Genomic DNA, 19,598 nt, shown 5'->3' with positions numbered 1-19,598 from the left:
GTTTTTCCGTTTGTATAATGTCACCCCACATCTGTCCCTAGCAAGCACTGGTAATGGCAAGTGACCATATAATCAGCTGACGCCAAAACTCTGCCACACAGCCCTGGGACATCCTCACTGTCCTTTGTGTTTTTACTGAGTGATACAAATAACAAGCCAATGTAAAGGGAAAAAGTCTTATATGAAATTTGAAATCAGTTCTATAAAATCACAAATCTCACAATGTAACATTGTTGACATTGTCTCTGTCATTTTGTGCTGACGCGTAATCATTCACAATGTATTTAATACAGACGTCTGACATAAAGTGGGCTCCTGTTTCAGAAAAAAGGAAACCTAACGGTGGTCTGTTCCTGGGTAACAGACCCACAATGACCACAGACAAAATGCTAATAAAGACAGTCACTGGCATCACACCCAACACTGATGCAAGTGCGCAATGGTTCAGGACGCTGGGCACACCGACAACATCGCCTGGCAACTAAAGCGGATGGTGTCGGCTGCTAATGAACATGAAAAGTAGCACTGTTATAGCCCGGTGGGACACCCCGGCAGACGTGTGTGTGTTCCCCTGCTTTCTTTGTGTGTCTAGTTATTATTTAGGTCTGAAAGTGATTGGAAAACCAGATTGTAAAGGTTAATCAACTATATGACTGTTCAAAAAGTTGGGGGACCGTTATTTTATTGTATTTTTTTTCTTTTAAAGAGAAATACTATGCTAACAAGAGTTCTATAATAAAATAAATGGTGTGCTATTTTTTTTTTTTTTTTTTTTTAAATGGTCCCCCCCCCGATTCATCAAGTAATCAAAAAGGTTCAAATGGTCAAATTCATGGTTTTCACAAACATATTAAAACCATTTTATGATTTTTTTTTTCATGAGCTTTTTTTTTTAATGTCACTTCTGTTCGCACCGTGTGAAAGCAGACACTGCGGGGCCTGACCATTTTAATGAAAAACATCATGGTGCATTTTTTTCCACTGGAATACACTTGAAATCTCATTGTATCTTGTCTCTTTTTTTTTTCACAGGGCCCACAGTATTTTTTCCTCCAACATTTCTTCACATTCTAACTATACGACATTTCTTACTGTCATGGGAATCTTTTACTGTGGGAATAAAATGCAATAGGATCAGATACTGTATATTTTTGTCAATAATGAAAGGTATTTTAACGTAAGTGTCAATGTTTTTCTCAAATGTCAGTATGATGGTTATTGTTTCTCTTTTCATCAAGTGCTGGCACACACACGACGATGTATTTTTAACAATTACACTGCAGTTCAATAACAGATCATTTGCAATAAAAATCATTCCACCACTCTTTTCAGTCCTTTCCTCTCTGAATCTCTGGTTCTGCTCATGAATAAAGCGCGCAGCTGAGTGAGACGTAGCCGGCCCAGGGCTGTAATCCTCACTCCCTCACAGCGTTTCGGCTGGACTGTGTGACGTGTAGTAATAAAAGAGGTAATGGGGAGGGCGGGGGCGGGAGAGAGAGAGGAGAAGGCGATGAAGAGGATTTTCTGAGAGAGGAGCGAGAGAGACCGAGAATATCTGTCTGTGTTTTTTGGGGGAATGACACAGGACACATCAGAACCCTGTGAAGTGACTGCACACACTTTCCATTAATGCCATCGACAGACTTTCTTTCCAAAGTGATCTGACCCCTTCCGAGCAATTCAGATATGCAGTATCAGATGTCCTGAGAACTCAAACTTATGACCTTGGCATTGCTAGTGTCTTGGCCTTGCCTTGCCGTAGAGCTACAACAGCTATCTCACCTAGACAGTTTCTTGCTGTGATTAGGACACCTCTAGGCTTTCAAACCTGCTGTTTGTACGGCAGGCAGATTTAACGAAAATTCAGACACAGACCACTCTGATACTAACACCATGTCCCAACCTCGGCATGCAGTAACAAATTTTATTGAAACTGCTAGGAATTTACCGAATATGGTCATGCAAGCACATGTGGCTTTATAAGTACTAACAAACAGACCAATATGGTCACAATAAAGAGGCATGCTAATGAAGAAACTAGTTTCATAGTGAGAATTGGTCCCCATAATACTATACTAAATACTTAACTTGTTGCCAAAAAAGTGACAATACTAATACAATTACCTTATCTCAAATATTATCATTCCCGGCTCTGTCAGGACATTTAGGGTTGAAAACTGTACGGAATTAACATAAAAATGTATATCAACAAAAACACAACTCTTTCGTTTATTTTCAGGGGACGTTGCCCAAAGTTTCATTTTTTCATTTAGTTTCTATTGATGTACTAAAAAGCAACAAAAAAAACAACAGCAATAAACAAATACATAATAATATATTACTAAAGGGGGACATTAGACATAATAAAAGAAAGCCATCAAAACACACAAACAATTTACTTTATGGTGTTTAAAAGTAAAAAATGAAAAGGGCTAAAATCAAAATAAAAACTAATTAAAAAATAAAAAATATAATAGTATTCTTGCTGATACTATCATGTATATGAAACAAACCTTAAATTCTTAGACAAACTGTTGAAAAAAATTTGATGGTGAGAATGCTGGAAAACAACAGAGAAAAAGCAGTGAAATGAGCTGAGGAGAGGAATGTGACGAGGACGAGAGACAGACAGAGAGAGCCAAAAGTGTGCCACCTTTTTGCCAGGAGGGGCCTTGGTGTTGTTGCCATGGAAACAACACTGAAACGGCTTTTGAGGAAAGGATTTAGACGAGAGCGAGAGACGATGAGGAGAGAAGTGAAAAAATGGTGCAGAGAGAATCCCCCACTATACATCTCAACAAGATGTCAAGAATGCAGAAGAGCCAGACTCACACTCTCATCATCAACCCATCCTCTGATATATACTGTCATCCGCACAGAGAGATCTAAACACACCCTAATTCATTTGTCATTTTAATGACTACCTGAACACGTATCTGAATTTCCCAATCCTCTCTCTGAAGCAGGAGGGGGCAGGGACCCCAGGGGAGAGCTAGTGGAGTGAATTCATTGAGATTCTGTAATGTGTGTGGGGGGATGTAAAGCATCTTAAATATGTATGTGGAGAGCTAAGCGTATGTGGTTCACCCTCATTTAACCCAATGCTAAACATTTATCCAGTATCATCTGATTAGGAGTAGAGGCTGACATTTTTTTCAGGAATCCCACGGGGATGAGAAACAAAATCACTTACTAAATCACGATTGTGATGGGACAGGCACACAAAAGGGCAGCGGGAGGTGGGCGGGGACCGGGAACCGGTATTACACAAATGATACCCAACATGTAGACATAAAGATACTTTAATCATAAATAAACTATATATTTTAATGTTTTAACTCCATTCTAGTGTGCCATGTCTCTTTCATGCTTTGCTTTGCTGTCGACAAGATAGTCACATATAGTTTGGATATGCCTTTATTCATATATCCAAATCTAGTGTGAACTTTACTGAGTGCTAAACACTACTTATGGACTGTGTGTGTTTTATTCATACTCGAAGCCAGAGGGCGCTCTCGTGCATAAAGTCCAAAACGGAACATCATAGAAGCCTTTATCCATTTTTTGACTGTGCAGGAAATCCCTAATGTGGGACAAAAGGATCCCGCCATCGGTTGGAGCTATGCTGAATAAAAAACATAAACCCTTTACTGATGAAAAAGGGGAATTCAATAAACGATTGCAAACAAAAATGGTTTGGTTTTTCAAGTATTCTCCAGGTAAAGTATAATAATTATACAGTTGCTAATTGAACATAGCATTTATTAACGTACAAGAAGCCAAACATATAAAACAATTTTCCGCCTTATTCGTGATAAAAAATGGAAAATGTTTTTGGACAATGATATACTAATCAATCAATAAAATAAAATATTGTCATTAGGACAATATATCAAAATATAGAATACAACCTAAGTGGTTATGTCCAGCAGGTATCTTTTTTTTTTTTAGCCAATTAAAATTTAAGAGATAAGAAACGTTTTTGTCACCTAGACATACCAATAATCAATAATAATAAAAATTGATAATGATAATAATAATTAAAAAGCACAAACACAGGAGTGGGAGGGATGTGGGAGTCATTCTTCTGGAAATCGGGATGGGACTGGCGATGGATTTTCCCCAGTTTTTTTTGTGGGATTTGGGACAGAGAGGTTTGAAACCGTCACCCTCTAATTCGGAGCAATATACCGCAGCAGGATGTATGTGAGTGTGTAGTTTCTGTTTGCATAACATTTACTATGTCACAAACTACTCCACTTTTGGAGATGTGTAGGTCTAAGGGTTGTTTTTAATGTGAGTCAGTGTCATTTATTATCATTGTATGTGGTGCAACAAGCTTCTGCTCTTTTGTGAAAAGCTGGCATTCTATAAGAGAATTAAAGGTCCCCAGTCTCTCCTCTTTACAGGCAAGTGCTTTAAAAGTCCCAATGGAACACTATCCAAACAACCATCTCACCACCGTGAACCAAGTCCGCCTGCAGTGCCTGCTTGCAAATATATCACACACCATATCACCAGCTATGAACACGTGAAAATTCATTTCTGCCTCCGCGTTTTGATCACTAATTCCAGTCCATCCAATAGAATTAAAAGTCTCGCACGACTTGCAAGAAGGCTTGGCTCATTTATTTGGTCAAAAAAGGAAAGCAGACACCACTTAGGGTTAGGCTAAAACCACTTGCTTTTTCTTCATCCATTTTTTTTTTTTTTTTTTAAATGACGCCACATCAATATTGTGTTCGATTCTGATATGATATTACAGTAACTCCTGCAAATCGCAACCGCATTTTGATGATTCGTGCTTGGGCCGATGGTTCATTTTCGAAAATTTGTCATTCAGGCCAGCCCGTGAGATTCACCGATTCCCGATAATTATCGTGCAGTCAAAGTGGGCAGGGCAAGCGAGATTCTCTCTCTTCCTATCATAGGCCATTTCATAATCCTAATGTGGTGTTTTAAACCACACGAGCGCTAACGAGACAGAGCCTATGATAGCACCACATCATCAAAATTTTAATTCTGTTTACTTTCAAAACATGCTATGACAAACCTAACGTTTAAACGGTATTTCATATATAGTTCAGTCCTGCATGACGCTATTGAGGACTGTGGTATGTTTATGTTCCGTTATCAGTCTGCAGTCAATAGGTGAAAAAAAAATCAAAAGCAGATTTTCTTCTTATCCGAACAAACAGTTTCCCCAACACAATATGGGACATAACGAACATGTCAAATATGGAAGTACTTCAAAACAGGAAAGTTCTATATATTTGCGTTAAAGTTCACATCTGAATGGATTTTGTCATTTAGTCACTTCAGATCTGCTATTCCGTCGATATCTATGATGCTTGGGTCACCGCTGAAATTACACAGCCATCCCTCCAGACTGTGTGTCCCTCGCGGATCCATTCCGAAATCCCCAGCCACCCTTTCCTTAATCATGATTATCCATTCATACCTATGTCAGCATTTGTGCCGTTCACCGCCTGTTTTCGGGAAAACTCGCCATTTTTCATCGGTTTTTGATTTACTAGACATTTTTCAACCAGAACAGTCATTTATTTCAAATTGAGCCGTGTTTGGAAACATACATGTCTTTCCCTGCCCACTTTTGATTAATTCAATACTGCTTGATGAATAAAACTACTAAAAGTCTTGACCCCAAATTTTTGAACAATCATGCATATAGTGCAGATTTAGATTTATTGTTTTAGGGACGCAGCCATTGACTATCTAATGCTACTTTCTGATAAACGCACATAGAAATGGTTTACAAGTCTACTTCACCATTTGAAAATATCAAAAGATTATAGGTTTGAGAGAGACTCTGATACACTGTACACCAATCTTGATTGCCTTTTCATTCATGTATAAAATCAACAATATCATATCTTTATCTCGTGCATACCTTCGTAAACATACACACAAAGCTAACAAACATCCTCAACAAAACAAGACTCCATCCCCTGCACTCCCTTCTCTCCCCAGCAACACCGTTTCAGAACCCCAAAAATCATCGATTTCACAATATCAAATCAAGAGAAGCACAAAATAGCAGAGCTGCGGTTGCACGGTGGATCCTGATAACGGAGCCACGTTTGTTTGCTACTCAGATTCGAGAGCTTGGATCCCCCTCTGCCCCCTCCCCCCTTCCGCTTGGCTCCCCTTCACCCTTAAATGTCAGGATCAAGTGCTAGGGCTCTCCTGATCAACCCACAATCAAAGCCACCCAAACAAACAATCCAAAAAAAAAGAGAAGGATTATGCCATAACATTATTTTCCTTGTCCCAACTATTCAGAGCTGTCTCAGAATACACCACAAGAGTCGTCATTAGTCCCAGACTGAGAGGAAGGGTTGCCATGTTTCCCTTCATTTCCCCCTGAATGTTGCTGTGACCAAAAAGAAAGAAGCAGCGCCGAAGCCAAACACCCTTTGATAGACAAGATAGCTCTCTAGCCACAAACAGCTAGACAGCTGCTAAAACCACTGTCCACTCTTCCACCTCAAGGTTCCTATAAACTGAAGACCAGCGTTGTTTTAGTAATATCAAGGAAGGTATTATAGTTTTACGCTTTTGTTTGTTATTACTATATTTGTTTATTATTTTTCAGTATTTCATTTTATTTTTCGTTCATTTTCAAGCAATTTCTATATGTCTTTTTTTTTACTAGTTTCTTCATAGTTCTTATTTCGGTTTCAATTCATGCTTTTTTCTTTCCGTTTTTAGCTTGGTTTGGTTGTCAGACTGTTATTTCCAGCGAGCGATTCACTTATTTCTGTTAGTTGCATTGCGCAAAATTTCTAATTTTTCATTTAGTTTAACCACTTCTTCTAAGAACATTTATATTTTATATTTCAGCTTTATTTCACTTAACAAAACATTTATTTAATCATTTTAGTTTAGTTTAGTTTAACAGATTAAAGACCTTCAACATCAATTAATCAAAAGTTCTGCCCACATCATGTGGACCAGCTCTTTGCAGATCTGATTTTGAATGCATCAGATAGTGTCTTTTGGCAATCCAAAAAGATTATTTCTTTTGTCATGAATAATACAGCTTTAATGTGACATGATAAAACTGGTTAGATATGGGTTCCTCTGGTTTAAGAAAAGCCCAAGCTTTAACATTAAATAGTATAGCTGTTAAACTGGAATGGGCTTCAGGGTTAGTAACACTCTTTCTGTCTCTCTCCCATGAACTCTTCTCACATCCATCAGTCCACACACACCATTAAATGTGCTGCATCTCAGCACAAATCAGGACAAATCAGCCAGGCGAACATGTGCCCTGGAGTCCCCATGCCCCAGTGCCACGAACCCGTGGCTGGATAAGGCCCGGAGCAGAGGGGGTCACTCCCTGGCGCGAGGCTTTGAGGTCTGCTATGATTGAGACCCTGCTTTCTATCATCTGGAGCTCCAATCCTTTTTTAGGATCATGGCCTTGGGTCCTATATCTGTGTTAATGGGGCAGGGTAACAGGATGCAACAGAAAACCCAAGGGCACGGAGTTTGGAGCGGACCAGCCGGTGTGACCCCGCGAGACTTCACTGACGATGTGACATATTGGGCCCTCTGCTGGGGCTGAGATGGCAGATGGACTGGAAGACAAGCTTACCCGGAGAAGAGACCTAAAGCATGCACTTTGCCATGAGCGCCATTACGGGCGTTTTGATAAAAACAACTAAATAAATCATCAAAACTAAAACAACAAAAAATCACAGGAATGCCGACCGTCCTCATTTCCTTGACCATTCCTACATTTCCATAAATCCTAATCGTTTCTCTACATAATAACATATTTTGTGTTGACTCCTTGGAAAACGCCGTTCCATTCACCGTGCATCTCTTCATGTTTGAGATTTGTACTTTTTTCTGAGCCTTGCACGTTTATTTTAATACAATATCATTAACTCTGTCTTAGTTGCTAAATGACTGAGGTTTTCTCTGGCCGATTTTCACTTGCTTACGGACAATCAACAAATATGATAGATATGCCAGTCCACGCTCCCAAATGTTTTTTTTCGCGACTAGATGTACGTCGCAAGGTACAGAAGAAAAGTTCTGTTGGAATTAGAGATGTGCACAAAACTAAATCCATTTTCTAAATCACTATGTTACTGGGTTGTCTAAATGACTAAGTCTCAGGCATCATCATATATATTTAGATTGAAGATCATTGCACAAAACCCTTGTATCGAAGTCTTAGTCCTCACAAAAACGTGATTTAAGACCTATGGAATCAGATGCACATAAATGTATTGAAGATAGCCCTAAACCATTTGTTTCAAAAGTGGTGTTTTAGCACCTGCGGACATTTTTTTTTTTAAAACAACAACCTGGGTGCTGTCTGAAGTATTTTGATGTTGGACAAGTAATCGACCATCCATAGGCTCTACACCATTATCACGATACCAGATATTGCAGGCAAAAAACGGACAACTCACCATGGCTGACTGGACACTTTCCTAGTCTCAAACTTAACTTTTATTTAAATTTTTGTTTATGTAATGTTTGTCATTTAGTTTTTGTCTTCGGTGTATATTTTAAAACCAAGGAGTGAGGTCTGTCTGTCAGTTTTCAGAGCATTTGTGACATAGAATTACCACCTTCTATGCTGTTCTGTGGTAACCCCTGCTTTTAATCACCTATAAACTCTGCCAGGAAACCAATTAATCACAGATTTCACCGATAGACCTATATACCACTCACTATGAACTTCATAAAGTCCCTGCGCACCATCCTGACAACACTGGGCTGAGACTGATTACATGGTACTGCAGTGGATTGATTAACAACATCGATGAGGAACCACCGTGACAACCATGTAAAGTAATTGCAACAACAAGGAATCGGATCGATCATGTCCTACTGCTGCCCGATTTTGGAGTAAAGCACGCTGGTAAACACGCTGTGTATTTAAGGTGTGTTTTTGGGTTTGTTCACAGAACCAGACTCAAATCATCTACTCATAGGTAGGGCTTGCACGATGATCGAATTTCTAATCGCGATTACAAATTATGGATGTTCACAATTAATGTAATCGGTCAAAGCTGGCACATTAATCGTTCAAAATTTCCAACTTATGTTATTCTGCGTTTTTTTCTTCCTACATGTTATCTAATGGGTTTCTCTGCCAATATACTACCATTCATATTTTTCACGGTTTTTATAATTTAAATTAGAAACCAATCAGATGTATAGTTGACATTTGAGGCTTAAATACCTATAGACAAGCACTAAAAAGAGTGTTTTCAGCTTGTTTATTTCATAAAAAATATCGGCATGCAGTTGACAGTCAAACCAAGACGTTATATAAACTACATTCAATTGAGAATATTGTGATAATCGTAATTAATAAATCGCAATTACAATTTAAAGGGAATAATCAACAATTATGATTTTTGTCATAATCGTGCAGCCCTACTCATAGCTGTTGACAACTGAAATGAACGAATAAGAGAAAATAAGAGAGACACTGGTTTGGTCCAGCTGCCTCATTATCCTGAAATGTCTGTGTCCTGGAAAGGCCTTTTCGATGGGGATCAATAGAAAGGCCATGCTTGCAGGTTGTCTTTTTTTTTGTGGCAGGTAAAAATAGGCAAAAGGCAAAATAGCAGCAAACCAGCACTTGTACACAGCCAATTGTCTTTTCTTTTGCACACAAAACACAAAAGAGGGGAGATGGGTGGCCCGCTGTATGACAACAGCTAATAAACTAAACTGACTTTTAAAAACAAATGTTGGCTGGAATGGAAATTTCTGACCTCTACGTGCACATACTCCTTTATCACACTACCTCCCGTGCTGCTAACACATAACCTAGCGGGTGTGAACTGCTCTATTGCCCAAGTATTGCTTAAACCCCATCTAAACAACAGGCCAAGGCAGTTTTAGGGGCCTCAGCTCTCAAAAAACACACAAACACTGATTACAGCTCTGGAAAACTTATAGTTAGAGAATTTCGTTGTGACCAAAGTACCAATGTGGCGGATTGTCCACATCAACACATGCTGGGTTAAACTAACACACAGAACAACAACAGAACTTCACACAGTAAATCTTCAAACAAATTGTGGGCATTTTAAAGGCATAGGTCACCCCAAAAATGAAACTTCTGTCCTCATTTACTTCACTCTAAGAACTGTGCAAGAACTTTCAGTACACCGCTCAATTTCTCAAATCTCTCACAAATAAACCGACTTGTTACCTGGATAGTACCAAACTGATTTGAAACTTGACTTGGACGCTCTTGAATAGTCTTAGGTACCTATTACTTAACTACAGATACATTTGTATAATTTTGTGAGAACACTTCCTTAATTACCGTCACCTATCCTCGGACAAATTAAAGGCGGGTCCGGCTTTCACACAGCAAGTTGTAAGATGCAATTAAAATAACACTACACAAGGTATAAGTGAAGAAACTATTTTTCTTTAGACAGTTCTTCAATTAACAGTCCTCTGCCATTTTGCTTTTGAACAAAAAAATAAAAAAAAGAAAGAAAACATAGAAAGAAAAGAAGGCATTTAGAAAATGGAAAAGGCTTGCAAAAAAAAAGTTACTTCGTGGTTCTATTTTTAAGAACAAATGTGACTTTCTGACAAGAAAAGTTTACCAATATATATGTTAAAAACATTCACCAATAAATGGTATGAAGTATAAAATGTGACATCTCCAAAGGTTGGTAATGGCCGCACGCCTTGCGGAAACTCATCATTTACACTGGGCGTAAACTCATACCACTTGACCATTAGCCCTCTGGGGTGTCTTCCAGCAAATAGGACGGTCAGAAGTCAAACTTGAATTCTGAGTTTGGACCCTGAGATTGGAAACTAAGTTTTCGGTTTCAGAACAACTGAACACAATGTAGTAGGTTGACTGAGTTTAGGTGAGTGCAGCCCACGACCTGATGACACATCCCATGCTCAATCGCTCCCAATTATATTTACCATGTATGCACACTGCTCGGTAGCTCCCGCCAAGAAAGACTTCCGCTAACTTACAGAAATTACACGTAACATGTTTCTAAATCGAATCTTCAGGTGAAAACGTTGGCAGAAAGTCGTAAGATATTAACTTATATTCAAGACAAAAACGGGCGACATGTGGCAGCAGAAAACGCACTAGTGGCAGCAGAAAAAAAAATTAAACATAAAAACATAATTCAATTTAGGTAAAGCTTCAAGCGTGTGAAATGGGTGTAAGTTACATGACAAATGATTTGACATTTTCAATAAATAGTCTATATCAGTAGTATAATCTATTAATAAAATGTGCAGCAGCTTTCCCACATAGTCTACAGGCGTTTTCAGAGAATTAATAAATGTTCTCTAATCAACACTGCTACATTTCTATTTAGATTACTGGGGTAATGCAAGAAGGATTGCTTCTAGTACGTAGTGGGCGTCAACGAGACAAGCCTGGGCAGGGCTTCGAGAATCCTGCACCAAGCAATCACGAGAAAAAAAACAGGGAAGCGGAGATGAGGCCGCACATTCGATACCGCTACCAACATTAAAATCCAACAGGGAGAGAATTTTTTTTTCCTTGCTGGCTTTTGTATTATCAGGAACATAAAAGATGACCAAAATAAACTGAGAGAATAACCGTGAATAATTTTGTGTTATTTATCTTGCACTACCGCGTTCATCTGGCCTCCTTGCCATTCCATACAGTAATCAGCGCTTCATTCTCGGACAGGCGATAGGTGAGAATATGTGTTTAATCAAGCCATCAAACCACACTGGAAATCCACAAGGAAATTCTAATTATTAGATTACTTAGAGAGAACACAGACTGTTATCAATGAACGGCATTTAAAAATGGTACAATCGAAATAAATATGCATGTGTATATTGGCAATATACTAAATAAAATCAAATTAAATTAAATCCGCTCCGATGTCAAAGTAACTCCCCGTGAATTATGCAGCCCCCTCATCCAGGACCCCGATAAAAAAGACAGCCATTTTTTGTCACATTTACCGTGCCTGCAGGATTAATAATGAAGGTGGTCCAGTGAGAAAAAATAATCCTGTTTCTCATGTTCAATTTCAAGATTTATTTCTTTACCACCCCTGCCAATTCATTTTACTTGTTTACCCCAGGAAACAAGACTAAATATAGGGATGCACATAATATTGGATGATATGTAATACGCCATCTGTTCGGGTTCTGTATCAGATGGTGAAAAGCACGCAGTTGTACGAGATTTACCGGCTGATTACAGAACCGCTTTACTGAGAAGATGCGCATTAAATCGCTCTTCAATTATCTGTGATCAGTGCCTATTAAACTCGTAGCAATACCTTACAAAAATATTTGTATAATCTATTTTTCTTCATTAAGATTTTTTAGCTATTTTTTTTTTTTAAATAGCCAAATCGAAGCAATAAAATCAATTTTGCAGCAGAATGAAGAAATAGTTATTTTAACATTGTTCTTAGGCTTTAAAAAGGGGTAGGAGACCGAAAGAACTGGTTTTGTGCCGAAGAAAACCATCTCCCATGACCATGTTTAGGTTCACAGAGTCCGTTACTATGGTACTACTATGTTAACTTACGAGAGTTTTAGTTTTTGTCTTTTTTGGAACCGTCAAAACACTGAATTCCCTTTTGCTGGGGGGTTAACAACTTATTGAGTTTCCAAAAAAAAAAAAAAACAAAAACACTTTCTAGAAATTACCACCAACACCTAGTGCCCTATACCATGATGGTGAGATGAACAAAGAGTCAGAGTTAACAAGGTTAGTTTTCCAAGTTGATACCAAACCCCGCTAATCTGGCTTTTGTTGGACCGCTATGCTGATCTGCAAACTTTCCTTTCTTGTCCAACTCAGGCTTTGTATCCTGAGGTTGGTGGAGCACAAATGCACATGACGATATTGTGACAGTCACCGGCAAACAGCCAAATCCATCGGATGCCGTGGTTCAGAGAGCCTTTGTACACCAGTTTGTTTACTAAATCTTTTTAGATGTGTGAGAATTTGATGGAATTAAACATCCATTTACATTAAAAACATGCACTTGTTCCAGGTGCAGGGGGTACCCAAATAAAATGAATGATCTCTCGTCATTTATCCACAGTGCCGTCTACAAGTGAAGATCGTATTGATTAATTCAGCACAATCGACTAGAGACTCGACCATGTAAGGTCACGTCGTGCATTTTTCAAAGCCTTATCTATTGCATATCTAGTGAGCTTATTTCTATGACATACGACCTGTAAATAGTAACACTCCTTTAAAATAAATTATGTTTAATATAACTGTTAAACTAAAAATTGCGCTTGTATGTAATGGATTAATAATAATATAAATCATAACAAGTATAATAAATCATAAAATACATTCTTAGTATAATTATCACTTAACGCCAGACTTATCTTTTTTTTAGTCGCAGTGGGACGTCTTTAATTTTGGACCAAGGTAAACTGAGGGGAGTTGACTTTTTTGTGCTGTCAACCATCTTATTAGGTCCAATTTCACATTTGATATCAATAACTCCGACTATAATCTTGCCCCGTTAGGCTCGAAAGTGTTCCTGTGGCCTCAGTGGATAGCGAGTCAATTGTCGTTAGCTGTGCCAAAGGTTGTTGGTTCGATGTCCCAGGGACACAGGTTAGGTATAAAAAACGAAAATAAACAATGTAGAGCCTGAATGCACTGCAAATGTTGCTCTTTTAGCGTCTGCGTAAATCGCATAACATGGTATCAATGTAAATTTGTTAGCCATCGGAGTGAGAGTTACTATACGCAATATGAACGCAGCTAAAACCAAGCCACTGTTAAGTAGGTATACCTAAAATCCAGGATTTGGGTGCAAACTAAACTGAAATTTCCCTGGTAGCCATTAATTAAGGCCATTAATCCGGCTGTCATGGTACCTGGCCCCTGGTGTGCTGAGTCCATTTGTTTTGGATGGGCCCTGGAGATGAGTTGACATGTATATAACAGTATTAAAATGTAAATAACCATTTAAACATAAATTATTGATTTTTTTATGTAGGAAGTGGTCAACTCAAACATTGAGGTTCATATGACATGCACTTAACATAAAGTTATATACAAATGTGATTAAATTCCTCAGCAGCTCAGGGCCCAATTAAATTTTCTTGTCTCTCATTCATCACATTTACTCAATGAGTGGGCGGTATGATTGAGATGAGAAGTACTGAGAGGACATACAAGTGGTGTGACAGACTCTTTTAAAAAAAAAAAAAAAAAACATTAACGACCCCATCTATCGTTATTGTTTGATCATTATATGTCTTATGGTGACTTAACCGCAAGAAATACCTCCCCCATAATGTAAAACTCAGCCAACCATGTGAATTGCTGCTGACATTGATCGTATGTCAAGTCGCCCTTTCTGGCAGACTAAATCGACGAATGAGTCAAATTTTTTGTGTATGTTCAACCATAAAAACATCAGATGGTAATTTTATCGTCCGCATCTCCCGTCTAATAAGGATGATCCAGGCCTTCTCAGACTGACTCTGACCACTTTTCTATTGTGTATTGTTAGCACAAACGAATATCCACGCACACCCCGTTATTTTTCACGGCACAACATTAATCCTCGTCTCAGCCCCTTTTTCTCACCACAACACACCCACAGGGCCTTCTTCATGTGATCTCACAAAATACATGTCACACGTTCGCGCGCGTGACGTTAGCGTTAGCAGCTCAGCTTATGTCCAAGCCCCGATGGATAAAGGGAAAAACAAAGATCTCACAAAACGGGATTAAAAAAGCTCCGTCTCTACCTTTGTAATACTACTCAAAACGCTGGCGGCGGCAGTCTCTGTGATTTTCAGGTCCTTCTATTTATGTCCTCTCCCTCTGTATTGGTTGACATCGCATGTGCAATCGCCTTTAACATGCTATTTTTCCGTGCAACGACTGATGTGGATAACGGTGCGTCGATGGCAGGTTCAGGAATTGGTTTGGAACATCACCACGGAACGATGCGCCCTAGCGTGCGTGTGTTTTCCTTGACAGCGTCGAGTCTTCTGCGCTAGCGCGGACAAATGCGTGTCCTGTCGCGCATGCGCCAGACGACCGAAGCCTTGACCACCTCACCACCCAAAACATTGACTACAGACTGGGAGCAGAAGAGGAAAAATAATAAGGGTCAGCTTGCTTTAACCTCTGAAATTTCCACAGAGAAGTCAATGTGAAGACGGTGCCCATTTTGAAGGTTTTACATAGCGTAGTACCTATTTTCACGTAAAGACCGCTGTCGCGTACTGATACACCAAGTGTGTTGCAATTAAATGTATCATACACAAAACGTGGAAGTAAAACACAAATGTACGTAGCTTTTCTAACCACAGAAATGTTCCCCTACACGTCGCGTCAATGCTTAGGAACGATTGTCTAAAGTTTCAAGTTCTTGAAAAATTAGAGCTCATTCTATGCACGAGGGATTGCCTATTCTGTGCATCCGTATTTCATCACTAGTATGCGCAGCTATCCTGATAGTGATAGCATCACTAGAAGAAATTAAAAACCGCCACTATGTTACTTTAATAAACAATTGGCTATCATTTTAACACAGTAATTATCTGAACAATTTTATCTGTAATATAACAATCATTGTTACTTAGTTCTATTTTCCACAGCTATCTAATGACTACGACGATCTTACCCATATACGTGGCTGAATATATATTCTTTTTTTTATCTACATAGTGCAATACACACCTTGAGCTGCTTATTAACCTTTTCTCGATTGAAAAATGTTAAATTGTTTTTTCTACAGTTAAAAATTCGCGCTCTACACTTAATATTTATCTTTGTATATAATTACATAAATGAACACATCTGCTGCAACACTACAGTTTTTTATTTACTTTAATTTTATGCGCATCATGCGTGGCCTTGTTACTTTCTTCTTGCATTCTGGACAGTTTTTTACAGCGCCATTTTTTAAATTATTATATATATATATATATATATACACTATATATATCAAAATCATGGCTATTCCTATATATAGTACATAAAATTCTTTTTAGACTGTATTTAACGGATGATATATTAAAATGATTTATTACTTGCAAAATGCCTCTCATGAATCAGATGGGAACTTAGACAAATTTGTGTTCCACATCCTTATTTCGTAAAGAACGGATTTCCTGAATAGTTGCAAATCCAGTGGATGGCCACATATAGCATTTAATCAATGATTAGTGTCTAAGAACATTTGCAAAAATGACAAAAAATTAGTCTTCAACTTTTAATGTACAGCACACCCCAGTTAAGAGTACTAACGGTCACGATCTCCTCGTCCCGGCACCTGAACAACAGTTCTTGGTAGGCCTGGTCCGAGTGGGTCCCTGCGAAAATAAACAGGTTCTGACATCCCAACTGCCCAGTCTCCGTTATGTACACAAATATCTGTCTTCAGGATACGGTTCACTTTTATAAAACTTTACAAAACCACAGGTGACGGTGCTTACTGCAGGAATATAATCGTCACTTGTATTCAATAAATAGCAGCGTTCACAAAATGATAGCCCTAGTGAGGATGAGTGGCGTTGTTTGTTTGTTTTTTGTAACGAAAACAGGGATTTGTGTAACAACATTCACGAGGCTTATGGTATAATAATGGGAGTTTAAACAAGAGAAGGTGATACATGAGCAATTCTGATAGTCTACACAGAAAAAGCAGCCAGAATTTACGAGCTTTATTACATCATAGGTTACTACAGACTCCTCAAATTGAACCTTTTTGGTCTTATACAGGAACCAACATTTTGATGCCATGTACAGTATCGTCCATATACAAGTACTATGGTACGAAAAAAGTCCTTGTCTGTTGTGCAATTTGTGCTTGCTTCTCTCACTCTGTCATTGACCGACTGTGATTCGCAAACCTTACCCTTCACAGGAGAGCAGTGTTTCCCTTCAGAGTTTTCTAGAGGTTACATATTTCCTTCCATAACCTGTTGAAAACAAAAAATCATTGTAGAAGCAGATTGTGGACTATACCACAACCCAAACCTGCTTTGTCTTATGTCTGAGCAATAAGTTTTGAGGTTAAGTAGGATCCTATCACACCATTGCGTGTTTTCTGTATATGGGTCCAGTTTCCTAGGCTCACTGCGTCGACGAAGTGGTTTGAACATAGAAAACCAGTCATTTTCCCACCATCAAGTAAGATAGCAACCTCTTTTGGTTACTGGAGTACTGCAACTCAAGGACTGCATTCTATTATCATATCTGTGATGATGTTGACAAGTTCCAGCAAAACAATGATCTGACTTGTCAAGGGTGTTTACTTCTATACAGCATATCTTCATCCAGAGTTAATACTATCATCTAGCTTTGGATGACACAGATAACGTCTGGGTTATTTTTGGCTTCAAATTTTTTTTTTGTAATTATTCGAACTGACTCAAAAGGAGATGCTATGACTCTCGCTGATCGGATATTTTGCGTGAATCCGCAGCCTCGTAGGCTGCTATCATACAAAATCTAAAGCACACTGACCCAGGCGGGGTGGGTTGGGGCGGGTGGCGGGCGACACAAAACAAAGCAGAAAAAGCACAATAAGATAATGGCATTCACAAACTTCTGCACCTGTTTTAACAGGAACACAACTCGCATCTCATCTCACCACATATGATCATTCCCTCTCCCTTCTCTACTGCGGTCACATTATTGTTTCTGTGGCTCAACTCAGTCATACCTTCTATGCTGGGATAAAACAGCCTGAGGTTCTACTTATGACATGCGTCCATCTCCATAACCAATCATGTGTAGCTCGGGTCCCTGTTTTTCCCCACGTCACATTAAAAATGCTATGTTTCAGACACTGCTGGTGTTCTCGCTGTGGATTGTGACCACTGCTGCTAGACCAGCTCTGATTTTCCTCCTCGTTTTTCAGACTCCAGTCCCCCGGGTCAGAGCCGATCCATGTCATGGGCTCCAGATTTTCGAGTCGTCGTGCCGTCCCCTATTGCGGCATATACTTTTCCGGTCGAGTTGAAACTTTTTTTCGCAGATCAGGATGGGTGTGAACTACCGCCTTGGGATGGACCAGGATCGTGTTTATTAGATATGGTTTAAGGACCCACCGTTTCTAGGACTGTGGCAGTGGCCATTATTACTTTGCTTAAAACTGCCCTTTTCTTGTAGGTCGTTTGTTTTTTTAAACAAAGTGTACACCTAAAAGGAGTTACCGCCCTGATGAGATGTAGCCCACGCCACACGAATAACATTGAGCAGTTCTGGTATAAGCACACGCCGATGCTCTCATTCACCAGTGCTTTTATACGGCCAGAGTACCTACAGAACCATTGAGTTGATGCAAAAGGGTCCGCCAACATGAACTGAGGCAGATGATAAACACTACACCCAACCACTTTGGATGCTCGCCACAGGCTCAGTACATCTTTGTGATGGGCCTGCATGGGGGCCGGTGGCCTCGCGGCCCAGTGTAGGTTTCCCTCGCTTGTGGTCCCTCCATCGGGCGAATTCCATATTGAGATGGAGCGGTCTGCACCTGGTCAGTTATTGATATGTTGTCTGGAGGACTGTCAGCGTGGCCTGGGGTGGGGGGTCGGGGTCCGCGGAGGCATGGGTGTTTCCATACCCAGTGGGTTCGGGACCGTAGACAGGGCTGCTGCGGGTCGACTGGATGACGCCGGCGTCTGGTGGCCAACTGGGGGAAGTACGGTGGGAGCCTGGAAGGATCTGCAAGGCGGCTGAGAAGAGGCTTTTGCCTCGTAAGGACGCCTGGGCCGGACGCTAGAAGATTGTTTATCGCGACTGTGAGACTCATACGTGGACCACCATTGATTGACCAGAGGAATAAATAAGGCACAAAAAAGCCCACCAGTATGAAGGCGTTCCTCATTACAGACGACACAGGTTGCCTTTTTTTCAGACCTGTTTCTGTGTTATGGAGCCTCCGATCACTGTGATAGCGCCTCGAGATACCTGCTGGTTGGGTGAAGAAGAGGGCAGGAATTAACATATCTATTAAGAAAACATCAAGAACAGTCCAGACCTAGCACAAATGAGAAAGGCCAACTGGAATGCAAGATGCCGGAGACAAAGACACCCCCAACGGCTTTCACTTCAGCAATCGTGCTCCGAGAGCTATCCTACAAGAGACAAATCGCGGGGTGCTTCTCTTATCCAACGAGATCAGTATTCCCTGATGTTGATAGAGGAGGATATTTTATTTCATTAGAGTCAGATGAATTAGAGCGTTTCAATGCAATTAGAAGCCTTAATGCTGCTAATTTAAATCCATATAAGAATCAAATAAACATTGGGCCTCACGTTCAAAAACGGGAGAATGATTAGAATGTATGAACCCTCTTTGTCTGTACCATCAGTCTAACTATTTATTAGCAAATTCGAGACACTGAAGCCTCTGTGCCAGAAAAGCGGAAATGAAAACATTAAAACAGGACCCATAGAACCAAAGAGATAACAAGAAGGATGTAACAGAGAACAGTATTGTTTCGTTATTATGGAAAAAACGACAAAAGCACATTAAGGTTACTTGAAACATCCACGAAAATGTAAATGAATACTGAAATATAGAAAACTAAAAGCACACTTCAACCAATAA

The 19,598-nt window shown here is 39.5% G+C and overlaps 1 protein-coding gene across 1 annotated transcript in view; it reads right to left on the bottom strand.

Moving 5' to 3' along the window:
• The window catches only part of LOC109092922 (wiskott-Aldrich syndrome protein family member 3-like), a 32,435-nt gene extending 13,443 nt beyond the window's left edge, over nucleotides 1-18,992 (bottom strand). The window contains 2 exon segments of the mRNA XM_042728416.1: nucleotides 18,609-18,763; nucleotides 18,852-18,992. Coding sequence (XP_042584350.1) covers nucleotides 18,609-18,763; nucleotides 18,852-18,992 — 296 coding nt within the window.
• Between the last annotated feature and the right edge of the window lie 606 nt (nucleotides 18,993-19,598).

Source organism: Cyprinus carpio, chromosome B7 (assembly GCF_018340385.1).
Source record: "Cyprinus carpio isolate SPL01 chromosome B7, ASM1834038v1, whole genome shotgun sequence".
Lineage (NCBI taxonomy): Eukaryota > Metazoa > Chordata > Actinopteri > Cypriniformes > Cyprinidae > Cyprinus > Cyprinus carpio.
Note: the sequence above shows the minus strand (reverse complement) of the source record. Positions and strands in the feature narration are given on the sequence as shown.